The sequence below is a fragment of the Gracilinanus agilis genome, chromosome 4 (assembly GCF_016433145.1).
Source record: "Gracilinanus agilis isolate LMUSP501 chromosome 4, AgileGrace, whole genome shotgun sequence".
NCBI classification, from domain to species: domain Eukaryota; kingdom Metazoa; phylum Chordata; class Mammalia; order Didelphimorphia; family Didelphidae; genus Gracilinanus; species Gracilinanus agilis.
The window spans coordinates 466,194,443-466,214,132 of NC_058133.1; the positions used below are offsets into that span (position 1 = coordinate 466,194,443).

Below are 19,690 nucleotides of genomic sequence, written 5' to 3' on the forward strand. Positions count from 1 at the left end.
CCTCTCCGGGTTGATTACACTGAGAGTAAGGTTTGATTATTACCTCTTTATGCTCTCTTCCTCTCCTTCTTATAATAGTATTTGTCCCCTCTCTCTCCCATGCCCTCTTTGTGTGTAATAGAATATTCTATTTTCTTATTTGCTCAAGTTTCTCTTGGTGTCCCATGCTATTCTCCCCCTCTTTCCCATCCCCCATGCCATCTTAGATTATTTAGTGTTCCACCCTCACCCTGTTAATTATTCTTCTGATTACTATAATAGTGAATATTATAATAGTGAATAGAGTTCACTACAGAGAATTAAACATAACATTTCTCTACAAAGGAATACAGATAATTAGATCTCACTGAGGCCCTTAAAAAGGCAAATTTAAAAATTATAAGTTTTCTTTCTTTCCCCTCTGTATCTTATTTACCTTTTCAGGTTTCTCTCGATTTTTGTGGTTGGATATCAAACTTTCCATTTAGCCCCGGTCTTTTCTGTGCAAATACCTGGAATTCTTCAATTTTGTTGAATGCCCATACTTTCCCTTGGAAATATATAGTCAATTTTGATGGGTAGTTGATCTGTGGTTGCAGGCCCAGCTCTCTTGCCTTTCTGAATATTGTATTCCACGCCTTGCGGTCTTTTAGTGTTGAGGCTGCCAGATCCTGTGTGATCCTGATTGTTGCTCCTTGATATTTGAATTGTTTCTTTCTGGCTTCTTGTAAGATTTTTTCTTTTGCTTGGAAACTCTTGAATTTTGCAATGATGTTTCTTGGTGTTTTCCTTTCTTGATCGAATGCCGCAGGTGTTCTATGAATCCTTTCAATGTCTATATTGCCCTCTTGTTGTAGGACTTCAGGGCAATTTTGCTGAATTATTTCTGTTAGTATAGAGTCCAGGTTTTTATTAATTTCTGGTTTTTCTGGAAGACCAATTATTCTCAAATTGTCTCTTCTAGACCGGTTTTCTTGGTCTGTCACTCTCTCATTGAGATATTTCATGTTTCCTTCTATTTTTTCAGTCTTTTGGCTTTGTTTTATTTGTTCTTGTTGTCTTGAGAGATCATTAGTTTCTACTTGCTCAATTCTAGCCTTTAGGGATTGATTTTCGGCTATAATCTTTTGGTTTTCGGCCATAATCTTCTGGTAATCGGCCATAATCTTTTGGTTTTCGGCCATAATCTTCTTGTTTTCGGCCATAATCTTCTGGTATTCCTTTTCAATCTGGTCATTTCTTGTGTTCAATTTGCTTATCAGTTCATTTGGTTTCTGAGCCTCGCTTTCCAGTTGCAAGATTCTACCTTTTAAGCTGTTATTTTCTTGCCAGATCTCTTCCATTTTCCTCAGAATCTCAGATTTGAACTCTTCCATAGCTTGTGAGGAGTTTTCCTTATTTGGGGAGGGTCTGGATGGTTGTTTGTTCTCCTCCTCTGTTTGCTCGGTTGTCTGGATTTTCTCTGTGTAGAAGCTGTCGAGTGTTAAAGACTTCTTTTTTTTGTTATTATTCTTTCTCTTCTGAATTTCCTGTAACTGATTAGCCATCATTAGCCCAGCAGCTTCTCAGGTTTATCCTCGCTCTCTGTGTCTGTCTGAGATCTATTGGCTCCTGAGGTCTGAGTTCTAGTTTTTTCCAAGGTCAAGCCCCCTGGTGGGCCCTCTTGCTTGATCCTCTGCTGGAGGTTTCTTTACAAGTCTCAGGGCGCTGCTTCCACAGTCGTATACCCGTCTGCACTGGTTCCCCACTTAGGCTTTAGTTCCTGGCTGTTTGCCTCCACCCACGCCTCTGCTCAGCCAGCACCCACGCCTCTGCTCAGCGGGCGCGCGCCCAGCGTCCACTCTCTGCTCCCGCGCGCTCAGATTTCGCGTGCGTTCTTGACTTAATGGGGTCCTAAGTCTTGCTGCTCTCAGGAACAGGTCCCGGAGCTGCTGATGACTCGATGGGTGCCCCAAACTTGCTCTATTTCTTTTTAGCTGGGTTCGGAGCTATAGGTGAGTGTGGAGGGGGTGGGGGTGGGGCGGTTGCTCAGCCTGCGATTGAGTGAGAGCCCTTTTTAGCCTGGAACTGTCTCGATTCCACGTACCTTCCACGCTGTCCCCTGTTGTGGGGTTCCTCCGTTCGTCTGGACTTGTTTTTATGTCCCCTTGAGGAGTTTTGTGTGTTTCGGTCAGGAGAGGTTAAGAGCTGCTTCTTACTCTGCCGCCATCTTAACCCGGAAGTGTTTTAGGGACTCTTTAAAATTTAGCACCACCAAGCCTTTGGAGTTTTTGTCTTTTTTCCTTGACTTTTCTATTTTCCAGCTAAATTGCTATGGATTAGCATTTGAACTGGATCTTGAGGGATGGGCAATATTTCAACAGATGGATAAGATTTCAGTAAATTTGTGTTGGGGAGGTTAGCAGGATTGTGGAAAAGTTAAAAAGGAAGATTAATGGACCTTGATTTTATGGGTTTGGCACCAAGTAAGAGTGATTTTAATATTAATTTTTAAACTTTTATATTTAAATATGTAAAATAATCTGGATAACATAAATTATTTATTTTTTAGGATAACAAAAAGCAAGAAGAAAAGATGATGAAGCAAATTGAAAATCTAGAAGAAACAAAAACCCTATTGAGGCAAGGAAAATGAGTGGCTAAGTATTTTCGGTCAATTATGTTATTGTTACCTTTCAATGTATTGAGTTTTCTGTTAGTTTATTGTATTTAGTTCATATTTATTGTATGTGAGATATTTCATTGGCATTAGTTCTTCTTCCACCTATGCAGAATATGACCCCTTCGTGTCTTAACATAGACAATTCAATGATTTTCTATGGTCCAAAAAAAAAAAAAAAATTACCCAGTGGCCAATCTTTCAGTGATTAACCCCACTTAGCTAGGTTGGTTCTTGTATTAACATCAACCACTAGTCTTGTATTCAGAGACTTTCCAGATAGTAGGATCTACTTGTGAGACCTTATGCTTTGCTGTCATTCAGGAGCCCATTAATTTTCATAGAAACATCTTCAAAAAAAGGCATTTGCCTATTTGTTTTGTTCTTTTTGCAAGAATGATTATGACCTTAGACATATAGCCACATAGGTTGTTTTTAAAGCATCTGCATCATTCTAATCCTTTTCAAAATGAGGCTTATGGAAACCCTAAAACTTTCCGATATAGCTTAAGTATATTGAGAATGAAAACTCCAATATTACTTATTTTGTTTTATTTTTAAAACCCTTACCTTCTATCTTAGAATCAATATTAAGTATCTATTCTAAGGCAGAAGAGTAGGACTATACGGGAAAGGATAGTTGCCCACTACAACTTGTTTTGATTTAGAAACAATACATCTTTCTGTCAGTAACATTACTTTCAACAGACATGTTTATTGAAAAGCACTAGTAACCAATACTAATCCATTCCTAGGAAATTATGAAATGTAATGATGTTTTAAAAATAAAAATTAAAATGAATGAAAATAATAAGAGAAAATGATGTTCATTTCTTTAGCTAGAAACCAATGTTCATTTCCTGGAAAAATTTTTTGACAAAACTTTTCATTTTGAGAGTTAGGAGAAGAAAAAATTAATGTAATCTTGTTTAAAATATAGGTAAAGTAAAATTTCCCATCAAGCCTGATTTTCAGGCAAAAAATAAAAGCAAAAGTAAAGGACACTATTAAGGTAGTAAAATTAAAAAAAATTCCAATTGCAATGTTACCTTCTTTTTTTATTTCTTACAGGGAGGAACTGGATGCTGTAAAAGAAGAGTTAAAACAGAAAAGTGAAGAAGTTGAAAGTAAATTGAATGAGAGTGAAGAAAATGTATGTTATATTTATAATGCCTTTGTCAGTTGGTGCCTAGCCTATGTATGACATGACAGATTGGGCCCACTTTGACAGCCTTTTTCAGTAATAATATCTGTGATTAATGCCTCAAGGCAGAGTTTACATTAGGAATATCAAGATTTGTCTCAGGGACTTTTAGCTCCCTTGCAAACATTCAAGCTGAAAAGTTTATGTGACAGAGGATAGGTTTTATTCAAACTAACAAAAGACTGGAATCTGAACCCTTTGATAGTCAGGAAACTTATTCTGTACTTTCTCAGAGAATTAAGGAAACCCATATTTTTCTTCTTTTTCACCTGCAATTACTAACTATATTACTGCAAAAGATTATTCCTGGGAACACGTGTTTCTCTGCTATGGTTGATTATTTTGTGTCACTTTACAAATCCAGATTAGATTGGTCATTTCTATCTCTTCTCACTAATCGGCTGACAGATTTTGAACCTAATATTTGATTTCTGTTCAGCTTCCCTTTCTAGGTTTTCTGACATAATTTATCCTTTAGAGGTCTTCTTAGAAGAGTATGTTTCCCATATCCCATTATTACAATTTTACAACATCAGAATAATACTATAAACATATAATAATGAGAGATTCATTATCCTAATAATAAAAAAGTGGTTTTTCTTTCACACAGCATTTGTGATTTTATGAGCACAGTTTTTCTGGATGGTTGAAAATATATATAAATTATATAAATTTTCTATAAATTATATAAAATAATATAAAACTAAGAGAAAGGTAATTTACCAAAGAAACATGAACAAACTCGAGGGAAGACTTTTTTAAAGAAGGATACAAATACAAAATGGAAAGTGGTTGAAATAAAGTATAATGATATTGAACTAATTTTATATAAACTAGAAGGCAGAAATTGCAAATAGAAAAAAAAAAGCCTTTTACTAAAATGAGCATGTTCATAATTAAATAACATTTTAAACATTTTTTCAGGCCAGAAACAATGAAAGTGAAATTTTGAAAAAGGATAAGCAAATAAAGATATTAGAAAACAAGGTATGATCAAAATTATACATTTTGGAGAGTAGAATTTATTGTCTTTATAAGGTTTTAAATCTTTCCATGAACTGATTATTCCACTAAATATTTGTGCAAGATAATTGAAAATAAAAGTGCTATTTTGAAGAATAATTATTGTATGGGACAAAAGATGATATTTCAAATCTGCTGAACCAAATGATGAATCAGAGGCAGAGGAGCTTGTGCTTCCATGATGATATTTTCTGCCAAATTAAAGGGACTAAGACCTAGAGTATATTTTACTCCACAAGATTACTCTGAATAATTCTGAAAGAAAATCCATTGCAGACTTTATGCCATAAAAGACTGAGATATTAAAAAAATACAATTCTATGGATTTTTATATCAAAGAAAAATGAACACAGCAAAACTCATTTAGCTTAGTCAAAATCCCTAAGTTGCAGAATGGGTATTAAAAAATAGCTATGTCATCTTAGTCTCTTTGCATAGCTCTACTCTTAGATGTTCTACATTTGAATTCCTCTTCTGGCTCTCTGCTTTGATAGGTGAACCATTTGCCCTATCTTGTGAGGAATCAAGTTTCCTTGAAACTTTCTGCAGTCTTCTCAACCATGTCACTATATAAAAACCTTCTCCTCCCTTGCCCACCATTTTTATGCACCCTCTTTTGTGTGGTCTAAGTACCTTGAGCTCAGGGTTTTCTTTAAATTTTTATCTTGCTTTCTTTATCATGCTTTTTTCATTCTTTTATCATGCTTTCTTTAAATTTTTATCCCTATCAATTAGCACAGTGCATTTCACTAAGCAAGCATTTACCAAATGCTTATTCTCTTTCTCTCTAACATTTTAAAAACATCTGAAAATTCACTGATTTTTCAAGAGGGGGGAGGAAACTCCAAAGAATGGAAAAGTATCACATATGTTACTTTCATCTTTTTTTTTTTAAAAGGTGACAAGACATCAACAGTTACTGACCCATATGCTACTTTTATATCTTTAAAATCTATGAAGGTCTTAGAATACCTTGAAGGTATCATAAGAAAACATGAGAGTTGAATAGGCAGGCTTTTGCAGATAATCTATAGTAGTCCACATCTTCATTGTCACAAATTAAACTGAGTTGAAAAGAATATAAAGTGGCTATGGTTTGTTGATATATTAAAAACATTTTTTCCTAGGTAGCCTTGAAGATTCTCTTTAAGCCTTTGTCTCTCTAACATATATGTTAAAAATCTTAAATGCAATATTCTTTTATTCATATGACTATGAGAATAATTTTGTTAATCTATAATTTATCAACAAAAAGTAAAATATAAAACAAGGAGACATAGGCTTGTCTAACATGTTCGCCAGTGTGATAGTCTGCATAGTGTCCAAACAGGAGCCCCTATTAATGGTAGCATTCACCCAATTTTTTTTGAGGGAAGTGTACTAATTTTATGAAACACAGACTACTACAACCACCCCTTAGTGAAATTCACAGTAATTACTGACTTTGCAGCCTAAGTAATCATATTAGAAAAGTTATATTAATTTAAAAAACATATTGCACATACTATACCAACAAGACAGCCCACTGACTTAGTAATTAGTATGGATACATACACATATGTATACATATATGTAATATAATACCTATTACAAACAAAATATCTATATGGGAAAGCTAGGTGGTGCATTGGATAGAGTGCTGGGCTAAGAGTCAAGTAGACTTATCTTTGTGAGTTCATATTTAGCCTCAGATATGTACTAGCAGTGTGTCCCTGGACAAGTCATTTGATCCTCTTTGCCTCAGTTTTCTCATCTGTAAAATGAGCTGGAGAAGGAAATGGCAAAACCACTCTAGTATCTTTTGGGATCATGAAGAGTTTCACATGCTAAAATGGCTGAACAATATATCACACATGCGCATATATATATTGATTATATATTCAAATGTATGTATGTTTTATATACATATATAACTATCTATCTTGGAGAAGCACTATTAAAATAATAAGCTGATTCCAGAATTCAATAGCTCAGGCTTGATTACATTTTGGAATTTGTATATTGCTTTCAATAATCAACCAAGTAGTTTTTTAAAGTACATTCTTTTAACACTGTTATTCTCTAAATCAGGGGTTGGCAATGTATGGCTCTTTTGAGGGCCAGATATGGCTCTTTCTGCAGGAGCCATAAAGTCCATTTTTTTTCAGGTGCTGTTACAGGAGCGTGCACTGTGAGCACTGTAGGGCTCTCACGAAATTACATTTTAAAAAATGTGGCGTTTATGGCTCTCAACTCCAAAAAGCTTGCCGACCCCTGCTCTAAATGATCAAAATTGCAAATGTATAGGTTTAAGTAATTGTATCATATTGTCAGTAATGCAATGTGAATTGTATGTGAAAAGTTGCATAAAATACATCAACAAGGACATGTATACCATAAAAAGAAATAGATCCTTGAGGAATAATCTAAATATACATTTAGTGATAGCTCAAGTACTCCATTGGCATTTCAAAGGATCTATGCTTTTACTGATGGAGAAGACTGTAATTTATTAATGATTTCTGACTTTGTATAATTCTTGTCTTTATCCTCAAAATCTTCCACAAAAGGTCTACACAATATGTTGAGTTTTCCTCTAAATCTCTTGATACTATATGGATGCCAATGTAGCATATGGGCAAAGTCATTAAGCTATTCCTTTTTCTTGCTGCATGAATGGCCCACCTCTTTTTCTTGTCACATATCTCTCTCTGATAACCTACTTTATGATGTTTCTTTTATAAGTTTTTTTTCTTCACTATGTTTTGAAACATATTTTCACCCACCATGAACTTTCCCATTTCTAGTTGGGTAACTCATGATTTTTAATTCTTCAGGAATTATGGAGTTTCATGACTTGAAGCCATTCTCAATTTCTGGAAAAAAATATTTATGTTGTAAACATGGGCCTTTGTTTTAGGGAGAAGCTTGAGGTTATTAAATGTACTGAAGAATTTCAATTCTGTCTCCTCATCTAGTCTTGCCTCTGCTTATTATCTATGTACACTCTCTAAAATGGGTCAGTTCTAAGAGTTTATCTGACAACTTCATAACATAGGTTAATGAAGAGGCATTTTTGTTTTAATGTGTAGATAGGCAGGCAGAACTCTTTAGCATGAGATTATAGATCTCATAGGATCTCTCAACCTCTGTGTCTGTAAAGATGTGCTCTATTGTAGAATATAGGATATGAAAGTCTACCTGTTTCCCTTTCCTACCTTCCTCAAGGATACCCTTAATGTTTACATACTGTATAAAAATTATAGAAATGGGATATAAGGCATATGAAATGATAGTAATTATTTTCTTATTTGCTTTTTTATCTAATAATAAAAGTCCATAATTTCCCCCAAGGATTTGGTATCAACTCTCCTTTCAGATATCTTAAGAATCTACCCCTCATAATCCTCAAAATTGTTTAACTTCAGCATAAATCTTTTCTGTGTACAATTGATTTAGTCCAGCTATAATTCCCAACTTTGTATTCCTTAGTGCCATTTCTACTTCCTTAAAATTCATATGTATCATCCTCAACAAGTAGTCATTTAGCCTTTCTTTGAAGAGATCTTCTGAGGGGGAGTTCATCTACTTCAAAGGTAGCCTATTCTACTTTAAAACTATTCTAATTGTTAGGTTTTTCCTTACATAAAACATAAATTTTCTTCTTTGGAACTCCTACCTATTGCTTCTGGACCTGTCCTCTGCAGCTAAACAAAATAAATCTGATTCTTTTTCATATAACAACCCCTCAAATAACTGAACTTCATTGTCATGTTGATAGTCCCCTTGCCCCAAAGTGCTCTCCAAAGTAACTAGCTCCCATTCCTTCAACTGAACTTGTATGTTCAGTTGTAATGAGAACTACATTCAGAATGTAATAAGAACTTAGTCTTTCATTGTTTTTGTTGCCATTCTCTGGGTGCTCTTCACCTAATCAATGTCTTTCCTAAAATAATGAAGCCCCAAAATGAATACAGTATGACTAAGGGATTATCACCTCCACATACTAAAAAACTTTGTTTTAAAGCAGCTTGAGATCTCATCAGGTTTCTTGATCACCATATTACCCTGTTAATTCTAAAGTACTCTATAAGTCCCTCAATGCATCCTCCCTTATCTAGAACTTATAAAGCTGATGTTTGAAATTTTTCACGTTATCTGACTGAATTCTTTAAGAAGGATTTTTTAAGCAGTGAAGGCTTTAAAAACTGCCAGTCTTGGGGGCAGCTGGGTAGCTCAGTGGATTGAGAGCCAGGCCTAGAGACAAGAGGTCCTGGGTTCAAATGTGGCCTCAGACACTTCCCAGCTGTGTGACCCTGGGCAAGTCACTTGAACCCATTGCCTACCCTTACCACTCTTCTGCCTTGGAGCCAATACACAGTGTTGACTCCAAGACAGAAGGTAAGGGTTTAAAAAAAAATAAAAGGAAGAAAAAATAAAAACTGCCAGTCTCACTTGTGAGCATGTCCCTGCAATAAAGCTTGCTTGTTCGCATTTTTTAAAAAAGGTCTCTTTAAAGCAATGTATTGAGTATGAAAGCCAAAATAAAGTGATTGCCTAGACTCACAATAAAGGTAGGAAATAACTACAAAATGTATTTTTTTTTATTTTTAGTTTAACAATTTAAAAAAACAAATGGAAAATAAAAACAAATCCTTTGAAGAACTGCAACAAGAGGTATGTTCAATTTACCAGCAATTTAGAAATAAAAAATATTGTGACAATAGCAATTTTTAAAGCAATAATATTTTATTTTCCATTATTCTTATATAAATAAAATGTGTCAGTGTTCAACAATAATAATTGTGACTTTTTAATTTTAAAAAATCATTTTACAGAATAAAGCTTTAAAAAAGAAAAGTATAGCAGAGAATAAACAGTTGAATACCTACGAGATAAAGGTATTTGGAGTTTTCATATTATGATTTTACATTTTTATTTTGTAAAATAACAAACATTTTTTATTTATTTGATGTAATATATAAACAACTTTGAAATCAGGAAACTTAGATTCAAGTACTATGTTTCTGACCACAGACAAATTGCTTTATTCTTTCAGTAGTACTACAGATAACTATATCAAACTTTTGGCTATGGAGGATTCTTGATCTACTTCAGTGAAGAGAATTTTCTACACCAGAGCTTTACTATATCGATGAAATCACATATCTAACCAACATTTCATATTGTTGCCTCTTGTCATAGAGAATTATGTTTTGGAACTAAGGAAATGAATTCTTTAAATTGTAATATGTTATATCTTTCAGAAAACAAAATAATAGTTATTATGTTAAGGTTTTATATAGATGACTGACATAATTTGAACAAGGTATGGGAATTTGACAAATAAATGAGAAAGTACTGAGCGTATAGTTCTGGTTCAACTTTGTAATTTTTTTGTGTGGCCTTGGGAAAATCTCTTAACTTTTTTGAGGATCATTTTCCTCCCCTATAAAATGAGTACCTGCCAGTATTATGAACATCAAAAGAGATAATGTACACAAAATAATTTGTATCAGTAAAGCAATGAATATTTATTGACAATAGCAAATTAAGACCATTTAGAGTTCCCTTTTTCATTAAATCACAGATTGTCCCTTTCAAATTAGAATTGTTATTTATTCTAATTATGAAATGTTGAATTCTATTAAGCTGAAATTGAGTAACAAATTCTATGGTACCATCATCATAGGTGCATTTTTAAAACAAAGGAAAATAAATAATTGCTCGGATAAACACATAGGCTATGAGAAATATAATATTTTGGAGGAAATGAAATTCTAATAGTTTCCTTAGAATATTAAAGCTGGAAAAATCTCATCAATCATCTGTTAGTTAATATTAATACAAAATTCATCAACGCAAAAAATAAATGTGGACTATCACCAAAGAAAGCATAGCACTTATCAATGAAAATATTGTTTTTTTCTCGTTAAAAGGTAAATAAATTAGAATTAGAACTAGATGATGCTAACAAAAGATTTGAAGAAATGACTGACAACTACCAAAAAGAAACTGATAACAAAAATATATTAGAAGAAAATCTTTTGCGAGAGGTAGGAAAGACTAAATGTGTGAAAAATATATATCTGAAGATGATGTAATTTCTTCCTGTTTGCAAAAGGAAAGGATTCAATATTCTTAATAAATCTGAGAAACAATGATTATAGAAATAAATTCTACTTTTGGTGTGAAATTTATATAAGATATAATTCCCTAGGGATGTTAAATGATAGTTTTATAGCCATTTAAAGTGTAGTTGCTATTTTTCTATACCCAGATTTTTGTGTAGGAGTTATTTATTTCTCAAAGTGCTGTTCTTAGAGTACCCTACTTATAACAAGTGAGAGTGTTTTTTTCAAAAAACCTAGTGTAAATTCAAAATATAAAACATAAGACCAATTTTAAACTTATGTGTGCATAATAACATATTTAGTGACTAGTGACTAAATAAAAGCTACTGTGTATCTTGAAGGACCATTAGAAAATTCATGAAATAATTTCTATTTATAATTCATTTATGAAACATTGTTATCAACTCTATAACTTAATGTGATGTAGAAAATATCGATAAACCTATGAATCTTGTTCATTTGGAATAATGAAATGTTTACACAATTGTTTACTTAAGCAATAATAACTAATGAAAGTAAAAACTAGTTTACTTATGCAATAATAACTAATAAAAGTAAAAACTAGCTCAAGCAAAGGATTCAACATAATAAAAATGCAAATAGAGCAAAGCTAGTGAATTTTCTAATCGTTTCAATTGCCTGAAATTTAGATTTGTGGTATAGAAAATAGAACATATATTTTATTGTGTGGATTTGTTAAAATTAATCTATTGCTTATGCATTTTATTTTCATTATACTTTTTAACTGATAGGTTGAAAAAGCAAAGACAATAGCTGATGAAGCTATAAAATTACAAAAAGAAATTGATTTAAGATGTCAGCATAAAATTACTGAAATGGTAGCACTTATGGAAAAACATAAGGTAATTTTTTAAATTTTTGTTGACATAGATTTCAAATTTGTCTTTTGACATATATGTTTAAAATTAAAAAGAGTGAGCATACCTGTAAGAAAAAATTATGTCTATGCAATCGTTGCCTTACTTGGGCAACACTTTCTGTCAATCATTTTTTTAAAAAAGTTAATTTAGGGGGCAGCTGGGTAGCTCAGTGGATTGAGAGCTAGGGCTAGAGATGGGAGATCCTAGGTTCAAATCTGGTCGCAGACACTGTGTGTCCCTGGGCAAGTCACTTGACCCCCATTGCCTAGCCTTTACCGATCTTCTGCCTTGGAACCAATACACAATTTTGATTCCAAGATGGAAGGTAAGGGTTTTAAAAAAAAGTTAATTCGGTTATTTTGTAAGAACTCAAAAGTTTTTTAGGTCTAACTTGCCCATTCTTGCTTAAAAATGTAACTTGATATGCAACAATATGAATACTGTTCTAATTCTGAACACATCTTTTAATTGTTGAAGTTCTTTGTTCACAAATAAAAGTAATTTTTTGTCCTTAATTTTTTTCAGTTTCAGTATGATTAGGCCATGACTCTTCAGTATATCTTGGATTGGCAATATGGCAACCATATAAACTGGAAATCTCTGAATTATATAACTTAAAGACAATCTACATATATTCATATATATGTATATATATATCTCAATGAGATTTTAAAATAACATGTTCTACAAATGTTAGTTAGCATCCATTTGGTGTATAAGGCCTTATAAGAAAAATGTATTTGATTTTGATATTTTTAAAGATTTTATGACTTTCTGTTTTATATAGGACCAATATGATAAAATAGTTGAAGAAAGAGACACAGAATTAGGACTGTATAAGAACAAAGAGCAAGAGCAGTCATTGAAAAAGACATCTTTGGTGAGCTCTTTAAAACAAAAGACAAATACTATGTTTAATTCTGTCAACACTCATTTGAAAAGAGAAAAGTTTGGTTAAGTTATGGTTAAATTATAATTTTTCAAAGTCTACATGATTCTCTTATCATGGCTTCCTATAGCCATGCACTTCTATAAATTTTTTTTTACTGCTTCTTTATTGTTTTTATTTATTTAGCTAGTATTACTGAATTGCCTAGTAGTTCTATGGAGTTGTCAGTTATTTTAGGGTGGTAAAGATAAAGAGAAGAAGAAAATCAGCATAGGGTGGGGGGATATATGGATGATCTCAGAGTTAGGAAGATAGGTTTCTGTTTTTGCCTCTGATACATACTAGAGTTTGTAATATTTGGTGTATCTTCACCTCTCAATTGCTTAGACAGCTTACTAATATTGTAAGTTACAGACCAAACCAATTAAAGATCTGAATTGGTAAAAATTGTTTCTTCAATGGACATTCCCCAAACTGATAAAATATGTAGAAAAAAATCCATATAACTTTTTAAGGAAATGGAAATGTATTCCTAAAGTTTTATTCTCCCATCAGCTTTTTGACAGGCAACTACAGTAGCAGTTACAATCCATGCTGATTTAATCTTTTACAAAATAGAAACTCAACTGGGTCAGCCTCCATTGTTGCTCACTAATGCTTTCATTTATATCTCATGGGGTCCCTCTAAAATTCCCCACAGAAGCTTTTGTAGATCTTGTACAATGTGGAAAACATCCCATCTTCCCTCAGCTGATGGTTCTTTTTATAGACATTTGCAAAATTATCAGATCATAATTCTTTATCAGAAAGATTCAGGGCATCTGACATTAGGTCCCTCAACTCAATTTTTGGTAGTTTTTATCCCTCCTGATTTCTCTCACAACTCACATCTTATCTTTCTGCCTTCTCTAGAATTTACTTATTGTTCTCTATTGGCTCTTTTCTATATATCCACAAATTTTCTTTTCTTCTCAGTCCTACAACCCTCCAATTTCCCACTACCACATTTTTTGTTCCCTTTATATTTACTGCCATATGCCTAGTAAAAATAGTTTCTACTCTGTCTCTACTTCCTCAATACTCTGTTGTTAATGCCTTGTGATATGTTTTCAATCAATCAATAAGTCAACAAGCATTAAGTAATTACTTTGTGTCATTCTCTGTGCTAGGTTGGAAGATACAAATACAATTTTTTTAAGTCCTTCAAATTATAACAGCAGAAGTGTTGTTACTCACCTTGTATTAGAGAAATTCCTGAGAAATTCTCCTTATAAAAGAATAAAGACAAAAAATGAAAAGTAAAATAGTTGGAATAAGATGACAGAAGAATAATGTTTAAGAGATATTTAGATACAGTAATCAGAAAAGGTGAGAAAGACGAATAAAAGTTCTTTGGAATTTGGATCATGAGATTAATAAATAGTTGGGAGGCAGATTAGAAAGGGGTAAACAAGAAAACAGATAGCAACAGAATATGTAAATAGCATAGAGTAGTGGGAAAAAGAGAAGCAAAACAAATAATGCCATGGGAAGATTTCTATCCCAAAAAAGGCATAGGGAATTATTACTAATTGCCTCACACATTTTTTACAGATATTTTCAAAAAACTAGTGCTCCAAGAGATTTCAGGATTATGGTAAATTAGCAGCTTGATTATGTAGAATTTAAAGTTAATGTTTTTTCAGATGAACTTGTTTCTGTGAGAAATGGAAATTTATTTGCATGGTTTTGCTTGCATTGAAACTAATATTGTGTTGAAGTATTAACTATCTTTATTTCTATTTTCTTTAGGAAATTGAGGTAACTAGCCTCAAAAGCAAACTTTCATCTGTTGAGACTCAGCTTAAAATAGAAACTGAGGAGAAAGTAAGTTTATGATATCATATGGGGAGAATTTTTAGATTAATCTTAAGATCTATGCATTTTAATATGATTTTGTTTTTGACACTACTTGTCTTATCCTGAAATAAAGAATCCCATTACTGTCAAAGGTAAATGGGACAGAGGAAATTGTATATTAGCTTCAGGATAATTTACACATCAAAAGGATACTATAAGCTATCAAGTATGTTATACGTGCATATGTACCCGTGTGCATGTATGTACATTTGCATGCTTCTAATTCTGATTGTGTTTCAGAAATAATGTTCCAGATAATGATTGTGTAATAGAATGAAAATAAAATAAACAGTTCCTTTTATACAATGGAGAGGGTAACCATTATGGCTATATTCAGAGGTGTTTTACTCTGCCTCTTAAATCCCCAGAATCAAAACTTGAAGTAAAAACAATGTAATTCTCAGGGAGAAAAGATTGCATAAAAGTATAACTAGTAATGTTATCTAGTCATAGTTCTGCTGATTTAAACCATAAAGGAATGGTTTACTTAAATTGATAACAGAAAATTTAGTCAACCAGTTGTCTTTTCCCCAAGTCCTACATGCAATATCTTTTGGTCTGTCATCAACAGTGTTCTCATAAAATGTTTTAACAACCATGTATATAGAGGAAAAATTGTGCTAGACACACTTTTAAGTTTCATCTCCATTATTAGCATTTTCTCCATTATCTTCTTAAATCTAACAAACAATTGGCAAAACAATAAATCAAGCTTGGCTGAGTCATAAATATTTACATTGAAAATTTAACATTAGATTTTTCTCATGTGACTCCAGCACACTCCTATCTGTTATTAATATTTAGTGCTGGAAGAGAGTATGAGAAATAGCTCCCTATATTTTTCCAAATTTGTTTCTCAGGGAAGATATTGCTTTTAACCTAAAGACAATATTATATTCTCTGTGAAGTTTTTAAAAACCCTTGCCTTCCTTCCATCTTAGAATCCATATAGTCTATTGGTTCCAAGGCAGAAGAGTGGTAAGGGCTAGGCAGTGGGGATTAAATGACTTGCCCAAGAGTCACACAGCTAGGAAATGCCCGAGTTCAGATTTGAATCCAGTCCCTTCATTTCTAGGCCTTGGCTCTCTATCCCCTGAGTCACCTAGCTGCTCCTTATTTGTGTCATCTTGTTAACAAAAGCAAATAAAAATGATTTTATTTTATGTGTGGTAATTTTTATTCCATCACTGAAATTAGGACCAAAACTATTAGAACAGTTCAGCAAAGCTGGGCTTTACCTTGATCTGACTTTTAACATAAAAAATAATTATATGGTACTGCCAAGCTTAAAAGTAGTGCCTGTTATCTGGCTTAATTTCCCAAAATTTTGGAATCATTTATTGAGATATGCAACTTTTGGAAAAGAAATAACTATTGAAAATCAGTACTGGGTGGGGCCATTAGCTTGAATAGAAACAAACAATTTTTGCCTTTCATTGTGTTGTAAATTTCTAGAGGTTATAAATAATTCTTCCAATATAATATATACATGAGGATATTTGATAAATGCTCTCTGATTATTTTAATAACAGAATAATTTAAACCGAAAAGTTGCAAATAGAATCCTTATTTTGAATATTTTTATTAGGAAAAACTTCTAAAAGAAGCAAAAGAGAATAGAGACTTACTCAAGGAGAAAAAGGATAAGGTAAAATTCTATTTCATTTTCGTAATTGTTTTCTTAACTGACCAATCTTCTGAGGGCTAATTTTGGAAAAATACCTAGAAATTTTAGATAATAGAAACAATTCCATTTTTCAGAATAATTTTAATTTATTTTTTAATTCTTTTAAAAAAAATTTGAGTTCCTAATTCTTTCTCCTACAAACTCCTCTCTCATTTAGAAGGCCAGCAATATGACATCCATTATACATGTAAAGTCATGCAAAACCTTTTAAATTTACTTTTCATTTTTTGAATTAACAAAAATATATTTTTTCTTCTTCCCATTTTTCTACCTCTATTGAAAAAAAGGATATGGAAATAACACAAAAAAACTCTTTATAACAAAAATACACAGTCAAACAAAACTTATTTCTCCATTGGCCATGTCCAAAGATATATATCTCATTTGGCACCCTGGGTCCAATATCTTTATTGGGAGTAGGGTAGCATACTTTGTTGGAAGCCAATAAGAGAATAGATAAAATATCTGAGACTCCTCTTTTGACCCCTTTTGTGATCCTTGTGATTTCTTGTTGAAAAGTATTGTGGCCTTATTGAAAAGCTTTAAGTTCCTAGCAAACCTGAATTTAAAGGGTTACCACTGTTCTCCTTTGACCAGGAATGCTGCTTCTTGGTATAGCCAAGGCCAAAATCTTAGCGGGGGCAATTCGACCCTGAGAGGGATACTCCCTAACTTGGTTTCCTGATAAGAAGCCAGTCAAAATTCAGCCTTGGCCTTGGTCTATTCTGAAGCCAATGTTTTGTGTTTTGATGTGACATAATTTGTAACTTCTGCGCATCTGCAAAGTTTCGGGGGAGTTCTTTTGTGTGAAAGGAGTCTTGAAATATATATAATAAACTCCATGCTCCTGGAGCCAGAGCTGGAAGCATGAGGTAAAAGACAACTCCCGTGTCTTGTCCTTATTTCCTTATCATCTAAACTGTCCTTATCAGATTATCAGAGATGATAAAGAGATCTCGACAATGCTTCATCATTTTTCTGGAATCTTATTGAGTATTGTATTGATCAAAGTTCTTAAGATTGTTCATCAAAGTTGTTCATCTTTACAAAATTGTTATATAAATTATTCTGTTGGTTCTCCTTATTATATTCTTCACTGAGATCAAATAGGTTCACTTTTCTCTGAAATTATCTAATTTTATCATTTCTTTAGCACATTAGTATTCTATTATGTTCATATACCATAATTTGTTCATCTATTATTAAAATGGAACTCTTTAAGTTTCCATTTTTTTTTGCCAACACAAAAATAACTTCTGTAAATATTTTTGTATAAATGGGTCCTTTTCTTTTATCTGTTTTGGGGAGAAATAAGGTGGTATAGTTTAATAAATTTGGGGACATAGTCCTAAACTGCTTTCCTGAATGACTGGACCATTTCCCCAGTAGTTCATAAAAGTACTTGTTTTCCTGTTGCCCCTCTAACATTTATTATTTTCATTTTTTGTTGTCTTTGTCAATCTGAGAATTGTTAGGTAGAACCTCAGATTTGCTTTGATTTGCATTTTTCTGATTATTTTTTATTTGGATGTGATTTGATGTGACTACTGACAACTTGCATTTTTTCCTCTGAATATTATTCATTCATATCCTTTGATTACTTAATTGGGAAATGACTCTTGTTCTTACACATTTGAATTAGTTCCTCATGTATCTTGGAAATGAGACTCTTATCTGCAAGGATTTTTTCAAATTATTTTCTTTCCTTCTAATTTTAGTTGCATTGGTTTTGTTTGCGCAAAAATGTTTTAATTTTATATAATCAAAATTGCCTATTTTATGATCTATGATTCCCTTTATCCCTAATCTCAGTCCATTTGCCCATAGATCAGAAAGGTAATTTCTTCCTTGCTCCTCTAATTTGTTTAGAATATTACCTTTTGTGTCTCAGTAATATATCCATTTGAAACTTATCTTGGCATATGCTACGAGATGTTGATCTATAAATAGTTTCTCCTATGCTACTTTCTAGTTTTTCTAATAGTTTTTATTAACTAATGAGTTCTAATCCCAGTAGGTGAGGTCTTTTGTTTTAGCATACATTAGACTAATATACTTACTCTTAAGTGGAGAAGGAAATTTACATCTTTTAATACAACTTCATTTCCTAAACTGCTTTTTATTGACTGAAAATTTTGAAGCATTTGCCACTTGGGATCTTAGATAAATGAGAAACATTATGTCTATTAGTCACTGTTAAGAAACATAATTTAGATTGAGCATACACGACTTGTATTCAAATGCATCTGACCTGTTTTCTCAGCTTGAATTTTCTAAGGATAAACTGTTTTCAGCATCATTTAGTTGCCAAAGATTACTTAAAACACAGAACCATGCAATTTTCCTGCTTAATAAACTCCAGTGGCTTTTTGTATTCACTCCTATAGGAAGAGTCATTAAATTCCTTGACTTTTAAAGCTTTTTATCACTTGTATCCAGTCTACTTTTCTAACCTTAATTTACATTACTCTTCTCCATCTACTTAATGTTGATCCAGTCAAACTCTCTGCTCTTCACAAACAACATTCTTTTACCCATCTTTTTCACTGCATGAGCTGTTCCCTAGGTCTAAGTGACTTTTCTTCAAAATTTAGCTTAAATGCTACCTCCTACATTTGACCTTTCCTGATCCTTCTAGCTGCCAATGCCTCTCCACAACAAAAAATGTCTTACATATATTTTGGGTATGTTTTTTATATATATAGAGTCCACCCTAATAGAATATAAACTCCTTGAGGGCAGAAACTTTCACTTTTGTTTTTGTAACTCCAGTGCTTAGGACAGTGTCTGGCATATAGTAGACATTTTATAAATTATTATTGATTAACTGATTGATTTGGGCTGTGTCTAACATACTTATTAGCAAAAATGTTAGAAAGAGTAAAGACTTTAACTTTTGGTTGAACTGATTAGTTGTGTCAAGGCAAAATCATAAATATCAGTGATTCAGAAGCTCTAGTTGCCCTGATGGCACTGTTGTGTATGACTGAACTTAAGGCAATAAACTAAAATTTTCAGTCAGAATAAGTTTAATAATGTTTTTGAGAACAAAAAAATGCAATTTTCTGAAACTTGGATAAAAATAATTTCTGAGATAATTTTGCTTTGGGGAAATGGAAGGTGGAGCTAAGTCATGGGTTTATAAGTGGAATTAGATATGAAAAGTGGCTTGTTCATCAGTGGGAATTTGTAATAATATTTCTATATAAAGATTTACTCTGTCCAGTTTAAGCCACAATGTTTGTCATGTAAGTTATGATAGGATAAATTAAAAATCATGTGAGAGTAATGTTTTTAAATTTTATTTTTGCCTTTATTTTAAAGGGTTCATGATAATTTCAAATAAAGTAAAAGTA

The 19,690-nt window shown here is 32.5% G+C and overlaps 1 protein-coding gene across 1 annotated transcript in view; it reads left to right on the plus strand.

Moving 5' to 3' along the window:
- SYCP1 (synaptonemal complex protein 1) overlaps nt 1-19,690 on the plus strand; it is a 67,344-nt gene that overhangs the window by 35,208 nt on the left and 12,446 nt on the right. The window contains exons 10-19 of the mRNA XM_044675524.1: nt 2,531-2,601; nt 3,710-3,791; nt 4,767-4,829; nt 9,459-9,521; nt 9,683-9,745; nt 10,784-10,900; nt 11,731-11,841; nt 12,647-12,739; nt 14,540-14,614; nt 16,236-16,295. Coding sequence (XP_044531459.1) covers nt 2,531-2,601; nt 3,710-3,791; nt 4,767-4,829; nt 9,459-9,521; nt 9,683-9,745; nt 10,784-10,900; nt 11,731-11,841; nt 12,647-12,739; nt 14,540-14,614; nt 16,236-16,295 — 798 coding nt within the window. The remainder of the gene's footprint in view (nt 1-2,530; nt 2,602-3,709; nt 3,792-4,766; nt 4,830-9,458; nt 9,522-9,682; nt 9,746-10,783; nt 10,901-11,730; nt 11,842-12,646; nt 12,740-14,539; nt 14,615-16,235; nt 16,296-19,690) is intronic.